The sequence below is a fragment of the Juglans microcarpa x Juglans regia genome, chromosome 6D (genome assembly GCF_004785595.1).
Source record: "Juglans microcarpa x Juglans regia isolate MS1-56 chromosome 6D, Jm3101_v1.0, whole genome shotgun sequence".
In the NCBI taxonomy this organism is placed as follows: domain Eukaryota; kingdom Viridiplantae; phylum Streptophyta; class Magnoliopsida; order Fagales; family Juglandaceae; genus Juglans; species Juglans microcarpa x Juglans regia.
In genome coordinates, this window is record NC_054604.1 from 33,148,736 (window position 1) to 33,159,316 (window position 10,581).

General features: G+C 35.9%; 1 protein-coding gene across 1 annotated transcript; it reads left to right on the top strand.

Annotated features, from left to right (window-relative positions):
- Positions 1 to 4,872: 4,872 nt before the first annotated feature.
- On the top strand, positions 4,873 to 10,257 carry LOC121268815 (NAC domain-containing protein 7). The gene is made up of 4 exons (XM_041173081.1): positions 4,873 to 5,554; positions 7,340 to 7,523; positions 7,673 to 7,944; positions 9,238 to 10,257. Exons 2-4 carry the CDS (start codon positions 7,364 to 7,366, stop codon positions 9,838 to 9,840), a joined length of 1,035 nt encoding a protein of 344 aa, XP_041029015.1. The 5' UTR covers positions 4,873 to 5,554; positions 7,340 to 7,363; the 3' UTR covers positions 9,841 to 10,257.
- The last annotated feature ends 324 nt before the right edge of the window (positions 10,258 to 10,581 follow it).

The window sequence follows — 10,581 nt, forward strand, 5'->3', positions numbered from 1 at the left end:
AGTCAAATCCCGTAATCGAATATATAATACTTTTTATGATTTAATTATATGATTATTTATTTATTTAAATGTAGTTAATTAATATATTAGGATATAAGCCTTATATTAATTATGTCTATTATATATAATATATACTCATTGAATTCAGTGGTGCAGTTTGGTGATATTTAATTATATTTTAAACCAATTATGACCATAATTAAGACCATGGAAATTGATGATCATATTCTACATGAATTATGACAATTGAGTTACTAACAAAAAAGTATTGATCATCTTCAATTGTGAGCATCCATGATTTATTTTTTCAACCTAACCTTAGTGGAACTAGGAATAGTTGTTGTAATGAGTACTACTGCAAGTATTCCGATCCGAGGGGGCGATCGATTGAGATATATAATAGCAATACAAATTGTGACATCGATCGTATACTTTGCGAGATCTATGTTACAACTATCACTACAACAATATTTTGGGGTTTGGTGGATGGTCTGTAATTCTCCCCTTTCCCTGTACGTCTACATTAATTGTCTGATAAAACATGATAATCCGGTCCCAGCCAGATTATATTCATGAAGCTCGCTTTTAATTTCTTCCCTTCTTACACTGAGTTAATTAGCATCTAAGAGAATCTGCATATATATATATATATATATAAATATATATATATATATACCAAAATAAAATTAAGAGGGAATATTAATATATATTGGAAATAATGACAAACGAATTAAGGAAATAATTAATTTGATCCCTAGCTAGCCACCACGCATATATATGAGATTGATCAGGTGGCATACTGGAAAAGGAATGACACATGATCAGGTGGTGAAGTCTTAAGGAAAATTTTTCTCATCAGCCATTGTGCTAAACCCCACACCCCACATCCAATGTGTGAATTGGGTTCACTAAAAAAAAAACCGGTTCTACGTTTTCTTCTCCCTCCTCGATCGAGAAAGCTCATTACTTCCTTGCCTTGGTTAATTGCTCATTAACTGCAAAAATCATATCCTTCATATTAGAAATTACAATGTTAATTAACCGTGAAAAAAACATGTTAGTTGCATATCTTCTTGCAGATCAAGAATGACAAGTTCCAAAAGTGAAAACCCAGCTAAAGCAAAAAAAAAAAAAAATAAATAAATAAAGAAAATAAAAGATACATATAAAGACGGAAAAAATTACAATAATCCTTAAATCTGCCGTAAGCTGGAAAGTTGTTCGTCTTACGGAAATGAGATCTAAGAGGGAGGTAGGGAGAGAGTACTAACTAAGTGATAGAGGTGGGAAGTGTGGGCGTCAGAAGTGAAGAGGAAAGAGAGAGTGAGGAGGAGGCAGACTAGGAAGATGGAGATGGCGGAGGCCAAGAGTCTAAAGGTGAATTCGATGCTCTGGATTGATCCTCTAGCACCTGTGATCCTCTCCGAAGTGCGTGCAGTCCGAAAGGTGGCCATTTTTTCCCAAGTTTTTCTTCATTTTCTATTTTGCTTTATTGATGGAAAATGATTGCTAATTAATCAGTGTGAACGTGTTTTCTAAGTGTGCATGGGTTGTCACCCACACTTCAGACTCTGATTTTGACTCAGCAACACACCATTACTGGATAGAGGGAGGGGCATCGCGGGGTGGCGTTGGGCAGAGGGAGGGGGCAACGCAGGGTGCTAGGTAGAGGAGGTTCAAAACAACACGGGATGCTATGAATTCAAAATACATTTTCTTCTCCCTCATGTTTAAAAAAAAAAAAAAAGAAGATAAAATCCATGTCAGATGTGAGATGGAAAAGAGTTGCTAATTTATAGAAGAACTTGAAATTTTAATTAAGGTTGAGATGAGGAAAGTTTGGAAAATTATTTATATCAGTCTATAACCACAGTATAAGTTGATGTTTAGAATTGTGTAGTGTGCTGCACTAAGTGCTGATGCTTAGAATTGTTAGGAAAGTTTTTGTCAAGAAAATGGTCATTCTGTTTTAATTAGCACGTGCTAAAACACCTAGCTAGCTAGCCATATATATGTCGACCCTGCTGAATGTGGGGATTATATTCAGTCCTAGCTCTAATAATCATACTTTTGGGACAGTGACAGTTAGAAAATTAATAGTTAAACCGGTAAACTAATGCTTGTCTGGAGCATGTTCTGGCGCATGTACTTGTGAACTGAAAATCAACTGAAACATTCCAGCAGAAGTACTCCTCTTTCTTTGTCTCTAAGGTCACATATCACACCAGATGGGTTCAAGGTCAGCTGTCTTTTTCATGTTCTTTTGTTTTTGTTTTCTTGTTCTCTTTGGTCAGAAGGGTAGATCATGGTTTGACTGTTCATATATAATCAGCTAACTAATGTTAACTTATCAATTCATGTATTGAGGGTTGTAGATAATAATTTAGAGGCCGTTTCCTATATATTTTTTTTTGGTGATATATATGAGGACTGAGGTGTTATTTACTGAGGTTGTACAAGATGCTTAGAGAGAGAGAGAGAGAACACAAAAAAGTAGGAGTCTTAAGGGCTAATTAATTAACATGTTAACATTTTATTAACATATTAACGATCGATGGATGTACAGTATGGGGATCGAGGATCGATGAAAAGGGTCATGATTTGTCTCGTACGTCCATGGTCTTGAGGGGATGGCATGTGATCAAAGGTAGTAAATGGCCTGGGAGATTGAAATTGGAAGAGTGGCATGAGAGTTTATAATAATATGATTAATATGTATAAAAAAATGAGAACATCTCTAAATACATTAATTAATAGGGCCTTTAATTTAATTTTGTAGCTAGGAGCTGCCCACCCAGCTCGCTCGATCGGTTAACATATATATATCCGCGCTTAAACGTGGGGACCGAAACAATAATGGGTCTATATCAGCAATGATTGAAAAGGTTCCCCCACCAGTTGTTCATCAGCTTCAGCAGCTCACCCACTTGCACTGATTTATGTTTTTCTTTATTCCATAAAAAGCTTATTTTCACGTTCATTGATGACAACAAAACAAAAAATCATGTTTTGCAATATTATTATTGCTCCGAGCCGACAAACAAAACATTATATATGTTCCGATCCTCCCTTCATGCTGTCAACGACTTTCCATGAATCGTTTTGTTCATAAATATAGTACTAATTACACTTTATTATATATTGCTTGCATTGTTACAATTTTTTTATTTTCTTTGAAGAATTAGGCTAATTATTATAAGTTAATGGATTCATTGTTGACAAAAAAAAAAAAAAAAGTTTCAAATATAAATAATACTACTGGCGAGTTTGATTTGTTGAATCTCATACTAAGCATGACTTATGATAAAAGTATCCCAAAGAGATTAATAAAAATAAATTTACAAACTGATCATGTGAGTTCATGTGATATGTTGGATATATTTTATAATAAGTTAATTTTACAATCTAATATACCATTTCAAACTGCTTCAATTTATAAATTTATTTTTATGAAATATCTTAATAGCTAGTTAAAATAATGGTAACTTTAGATGTTTATGGCGTATACTTAATGCAGTTGTTCCATTTCCATGGGGGGATGGTGGGGACAAGATGACAATAGTATCACGTGTGAGACTTTTGCTTTACTTGTTACCATAGAACACAAGTCTTTGTGTGTATATATATATTAGCTTTTGTCATACCCTAAACTAAAATAATTAAATGCCTTAGCCTTAGGCGAAGAACCGGCCCGATACAGCGGAAAAGTGACGAGGGAGGTAGCTTAAGCCTTAACTTGCCGGCACGCACAAGCACCAAACACAATACTACACGTGGCATTCCAACTAGGCATCAGCTTCTCGGACAAAAAAGCAGGAGAAGAGGGGAGGGGGAGGGGCCTGCGTGGGACCCTCCAAACATGGATAACGGAGTGGGGCCCACTTTCAGAACCGGCCTGCACCCAAATCGTGAGCCTAATGATCGTGGGCTAGCCCACGCCGGACCATTAGCCGCCACGTACTGAGTCCCAAACATGATTCCGTTCTGTGCATGGGGCCCGGTCTCCACCACCAGAGGCACAGAAATACACGCACTGCTGGCTGGGCTTAGCGGCTCAACCGAAGCTGATTCTCAATATACATACATACATATATATATATATTAAAATATAATGATAATAAAAAAAAAAAAAAGAAAAAAAAAAAGAGAAGTATTTGGAGAGGTGTCCCAATCGTATTGTCTAAGGTCGGTTCTTTGGGTCCAGCTCGCGAAAGCTACATATGGGAACATAATAAAATACAGTTATATTTATATATAATAATTCCTGGCCTATAAAACAGCGGCCCAACCAACCAGAGACCGCGTGCTCCTGCACTTGCTTAATTGCTGAGCTTCTTTTCATTATAAATAAATAATTTTTTAATTAATATTCTGATCAAAACCTTAAAAAGGTATTTTTCAGATCGACTACATTAATTACTTATTTATATTTATATATATAGTGGGGCTGGATCATGAGCTAGCAGCTCTCCCTTCGTTTTCAGTCGACTTGATCAACGGCATTAACACGGTTAAGGAACATTAATGAAGATATTTCTTGTATATATGCACTAAAGCCACGCAGTGATCTACAATATTGATCTATAAGGGCTAATACCTATCATTATTGATCTGATCGTGTACAACACGCAGTCTACTTTGAATAGGAAAAACCATTGGTGAAGGAAGTGGGGAGAGAGAGGATGTAGCTTTTGGCTTGGAGAATGTAGAGCTCAAGGCTGACCACCAAAATATCGCCCATTGATGATTACCTATCATCATCATCACAATACATTTAATGCCGATTAATTTCTTTAAGATACTTTTTGGTCGTGTCAAGTCCATTTTAAGTAGCCCAACTCTTCCTCACCGTTGGATCTTCTTACATTCACCACCCTCTCTCTTCTCTCTTCGGCAACCTCAAAGAGCAGAACAATCTTTTCTGGTCTTTATCAGTTGCTGGTGAGAGGTGCTGGAGGTTGTCATCTCTCTCTCTCTCTCTCTCCGCGCTTATTATCCTACTCCCTTTCTTGAGCCATTTTAGCGCCTCCTCTTTTTCGCTCAAAGCTTTTGCAGCAATCAAGCTCCCTCTTAAAAGACGAGGAGAGAGAAACTATGAGAAGGATGGATTGTTAGGGCATGTGTTTGTTTTTGTTTTTGTTTTTGTCTTTGCTTCCTATTTAAACCTACCTCTTCTCTGTGTTTACATTCCACATGCCTTTCCTTTCCCTTTTCCTTCACTTTCCCTGCCTTGGTCTTGGTTTCTTTTCCTTTCCTCGGGATCTGATCTCCCAATACAAAGTACTGTCTTCTTGACGTACAACAGCTGGAGTTCAGTTCAATTCCCGAGGATCACTTATGTTCTGCGCCATCTTTCTGGCTTGATATTTCCTCTGTTACTCTCGTTTAGTGTTTTTTTGTCTGGTTCAGTGGGCTTGGAAAAGTTAAAAGACAGTGACGAAAGCAATAATCTTAAAGTCTTTTGGCTTTAAGCTGGTTGGTGGATACGAGGTTGGGTTCAAACGGATCGGAAGAGTTGTAGATTGGATAGGAAGTGCTGTGAAAGATTTTCAAGGTCGTGTGCTGTCTTTTGCTTCTTCTACTTTGGGTTTTGTTTTATTTCATTATATTTTCTGATCTATTCGGATCCTTTATGTGAATGATTTTGAATTCATCGTTTCATGTGGTAAGACATATAAAGAGAGTGAACGCTTAGCGCTTTTTTTTCAAGCTCTGCAATGAACAACATAAATATTCAACCAAAAGAACATAAAATGCAATAATGATGTTAGAATTGTTTATATATCTTCTTTTCTCAACTTTTGTGGGATTCTCAGCTGGTATTTGGAATGGTTTAACCTTGATCTTGGTGTTTCAGTTTTGAGATCATGCGCTTAATTCATTGATGATGCTAGTTGACACAATTAAGACGTTTTATCCAAACTTAGATTTCTCAATCAATTTTCTGTTACATCTCTAGATGGAAATCGATCAAGAAAGTGATTATGTATGTTTCTAGACGTAGTTCTTTCTATTTCTAGGTTTGATCAGCTGTTTTGCATTTAGATCTCACTTTCTATAATCATGAATATTTCATACTCTAGAATCATGTACGTGATGGTAGTACGTACTGATCATACGAATGGCGGTTCACTATATATATAGCTTCAAATCGTCAGCTAGCGCCGTCGTAGATATATTAATTGCAGAATCAAGATGTTTGATTAATTTCCTGCATTTTTATTCCTTCTTTGGTCTTTCTCGAATCTATTTAGGTTGCAATTCTATTGAATCAACGAGGTATTTATGTCAAGTTGTTGCATGCATTCAACACATCAATCAATCATGTGTTGAATGATCTTTGTTATACGATCTACTATGATGTACGTAACGGCCTTCTTCGATCTTCTTCTTCTTCTTCTTCTCCTTCTCCTCCTCTTTCTTAATTGACTCCTCTTTATATGTCGTAGGGTAACCCTAAAATATTTTTGACTGATTAATATCCCTAATCCTATCTGGAACTCAACACACGTTTCTGCGTACGTACGTATATTTATTATGAGAAAAAGAAAACTCAATTTTATATAATTTTATTAATAACTATAAGCTATTAGTCCTAACTGATCAGAGAGTAATTTAATTACTTTAAATAATTTGATTGGCTGCATGTTATGTTTATCCAGAGGTAGTTTAATTAATTAATTTTCCTCTTACGGAAACAATAAGATCATGCCATATTATATATTACTTTGCAACTGTTATCCACAGAAGATGTTAGTACAATCTCTTACATCTATGATCTATCGTCTGAGTCTAATCTGGTGTAAAGATATATATGTTCTGATCAAGAAAGGCGTGTTGCATAAGTTTTATGCCATATTATTTCCTTATCTGCTAAATTAAGTCCTTGTCATTATACTACTATATCTAGCCAAATGGTTGGTGGAGATCCGGAACGTAACATCTATATCCTTTATTACTTCAAATATTCTTTGTTTATATATGTCGAACATTGTATTGTAATTCACATGAATAATTATCGAACAATTAACCTCTAATGCCCGATCTATTCAATTAATCAGTTATAGATCCAAAAGGGCTGCATTCATTTTTTACCTGCAGGCCAGGCAAGATCATGCATGCACTCCATGATGATCAGACGTTAATGTAGCTTCTCCTGATCTCCCTTTCAGCATATTAATTATATATGTAACACTTATTATCTTTTCTTTTGTTTCTACTAAGGTTTCTAACTTTGGAACCGACCACATTGTTCATGATAATAGATCAATCTGCCATCTTTTACCTTCTTTTACATTAAAGGTTATACGGCTGATTGCATTCGGCATGAAAAATGCAGGTTTCGAGTTATTGGGAGAATATCATGAATACCTTTTCACATGTTCCTCCAGGCTTTAGATTCCATCCGACAGATGAAGAACTTGTTGATTATTATCTCAGAAAAAAGGTTGCTTCCAAAAGGATTGATCTAGATGTCATCAGAGATGTTGATCTTTACAAAATTGAGCCGTGGGATCTTCAAGGTACTGCAATATTTAATCGTTTAAAAACGGAGTTTGAATTTTTTTTTTTTTAGAAAAAAAAAAAAAAAAGAAAAAACAGAGAGAGAGATTGTAGATTGTTTTATCGTATCAACCATCATTCATGTTGACAGTTTTGGTAATTTGGACAGAATTATGCAAGATAGGAACTGAAGAGCAGAATGAATGGTATTTCTTTAGCCATAAAGATAAGAAATATCCAACTGGAACTCGCACAAATAGAGCTACAAAGGCAGGATTCTGGAAAGCAACTGGAAGAGACAAGGCAATTTACGCTAGGCACAGCCTAATTGGCATGAGAAAGACTTTAGTGTTTTATAAAGGACGAGCCCCTAACGGACAAAAGTCAGATTGGATCATGCATGAGTATCGACTAGAAACAAACGAAAATGGAGCTCCTCAGGCAAGTCTTAATTTCTGATCAGCTTTTCTAATTTCCCTTGAATTGAAAATTTTCTAGTTACTTACATATATATTCTACCAAAAATGTAAATCTGATCATCTGTCACGAGTTTGAGTTTTTCTAGAACGCACGGAAATTACAGTAGTACTGCATGTATGGCACCAAGTCTTATTCCTAGGGCACCTGCCTTAATAAGAGCATCTGAAGTCAATATCCAAGAAATTAATTAAAGAGATAGGAAATAAAACCTTTGTTGCCAATATTTAAGTCCAAACAAGGCGCTGTACATTTAATTTTACATAGCCATGATAGGTTTCAATATAGGACATATATATAATGCATGTCTAATGCTAATTATATTAAATATTTTATAATGTGATTATATGAGATTATATGAATGAAGCTAATTAAGCTAGGAACACGTACGTGCATGCACCGACTCACACGTGTGCGTGCATATATATGAGGTTTAATTGAAGATAATTAGGTAAGTTCTTTACCTTTACCGGCCCCGATCCCACCCCTGATCAGGGCCGGGAATGACTGAAAAGCATTGCGCATATATATAATTTTCTTTCTAAAAGATATTGATCTATATCTTTCACATACATTTCTGCATGTAAATAATATACATGCATGGAAGTTGTTTAGAAGAATGTTATTGACCCTTTTTTTTTTTCTCGGCAAAAAATTAGCTGTTAGCTCAATATTATTGAAACAATTTCCTTTGATCAGTAGCATTGTGAAAGAAAGGCCCGTGCATGCATGCATCAAATTGTGCGTTAAACAGTACCTATATAAAAGCTTATGAAATAATTAGCCAGGTTAATGCAAGGAAATTGATTCAGGCCTCAGAAATAGTTCTAGAAAAATTTATACGTACCGTACGGGGTCGTTGCAGCATACGAATTTAAGATCCTTGAAGATTACGAATCTACTTTTGTATTGATGTTACTTCCATCGACCATAGTTGTACAACAAGAACATGGTTATTTTCTCTTTCATCTAGTTTAGGTGAATATATACAGTACTGTGCTTAGGGTTTAAGATATGAATAAAACATATGTTACGATCGAATTATGTCCACATGAAGATGATCAGCTTATGAACTGCATGTGAAATAATATAAATTCCCTGATCATATTTTACTGCTTTAATAACAAAGCGGCTGATTTTCGATCCCATGCATTTGTTTTCCAAGACAGTACGTACTAATTAACTCACTTTTTCCGATCGAACGTGAAACATTTTATAAATTGATCGATGTCGTTATATATATTTCGCTTGCTCCAGGAAGAAGGATGGGTTGTATGTAGAGTGTTCAAGAAGCGAATGACGGCAATGCAGAAAATGGGCGAGTATGACTCGCCATGTAATTGGTACGATGATCAAGTCTCATTCATGCCCGAACTTGATTCCCCGAGGCGAGTTTCTCACCCTTTTGCATCCTACAACCACCATTATCCCTGCAAGCAGGAGCCTGAGTTACAATATCATACGTCTCATCATGATGGTTTCCTCCAGCTCCCCCAACTAGAAAGCCCCAAACTTCCCCAGTCTGCAACCACCAGCGTTTGCTCAATAGTTCCAATATATGGCTTTGATATGAACACTGGAAGCGCCATGCGGTCCTCAAACCTTACGCAAGAAGAGCGCATGCAACAGTGCCATCAAGTACAAAACATGAGCTCCTCATTATTTTACGGTAATAACGTCGACCAGGCGGTGGACCAGGTGACTGATTGGCGAGTCCTTGACAAATTTGTTGCATCTCAGCTCAGCAATGACCAAGATTCCTCCAAGGAAAGAAATTACTCCAATGCAGTTGTCTTCAATGTGGCAGAACATATGAATATGTTATCAAATGACTCCAAAACCACCGAGGAATATGCCTGACATATATCTGTGCGCGCCTCCTGCTGCCATGCATAATGATCTGTGGATGGATCAAGTGAAAACATGATGATGCTATACATAAGAATTAGATGATGCATGATACTAATCATAGGAAGTACGTACCATTTGAAAGGAAAGAGGTAATGATCGATCCTGCATGCAGGTTTCTGTGTACATAATAAAACTAAAATGGTATTGCTTTAATTAGCTAGACTTTGTTGCCCTTTGTGTTGATTTGATATTACTGGGAAACTAAGTACGTACTAGACCAGACATATTATACCTAGCTACGACAAATAAATTAGTGCTTCTAAGTCATGAAACTACGGCCGAGAGCTGTTGCAACTATCTCTCGGTGACTGTTGAATGTAATTGATCTTCCTATTATATATTACAGCTTAATTTGAATTTGAATAAGTTTATTATGGACGTAATTAGTCTGTATACACACACATTTGCGTATGTTCTCTGGCCTTTATTAATATATATGAAGAAGCACCTAAAAGCATTTTTAGTTTTTGGACCTTTTGAAGAAAAGTTTTGTTATGTACAAGTAAGTTTGCGTATTAATCTGCGTATTAATGTTGTTGTCTTCATATTCTAAATTCAAATTAGTACTATTTCAATAAAATCTATTTTCTGACCAATCATATTGAATGTGTGCGCGTATTAGTGTGCAAAATCGCTTACAATTAGATTTTTCAACTATTCCCACCCCAAAACAAAATAAATTTAGGTTTT

Bases quoted from the DNA above. Each gene is read 5' to 3' on its own strand.
- LOC121268815 (XM_041173081.1), top strand. From the start codon at position 7,364: ATGAATACCTTTTCACATGTTCCTCCAGGCTTTAGATTCCATCCGACA. The intron at 7,524-7,672 runs GTACTGCAATAT...TAATTTGGACAG, and splicing joins TGAGCCGTGGGATCTTCAAG to AATTATGCAAGATAGGAACT. The intron at 7,945-9,237 runs GCAAGTCTTAAT...CGCTTGCTCCAG, and splicing joins ACGAAAATGGAGCTCCTCAG to GAAGAAGGATGGGTTGTATG.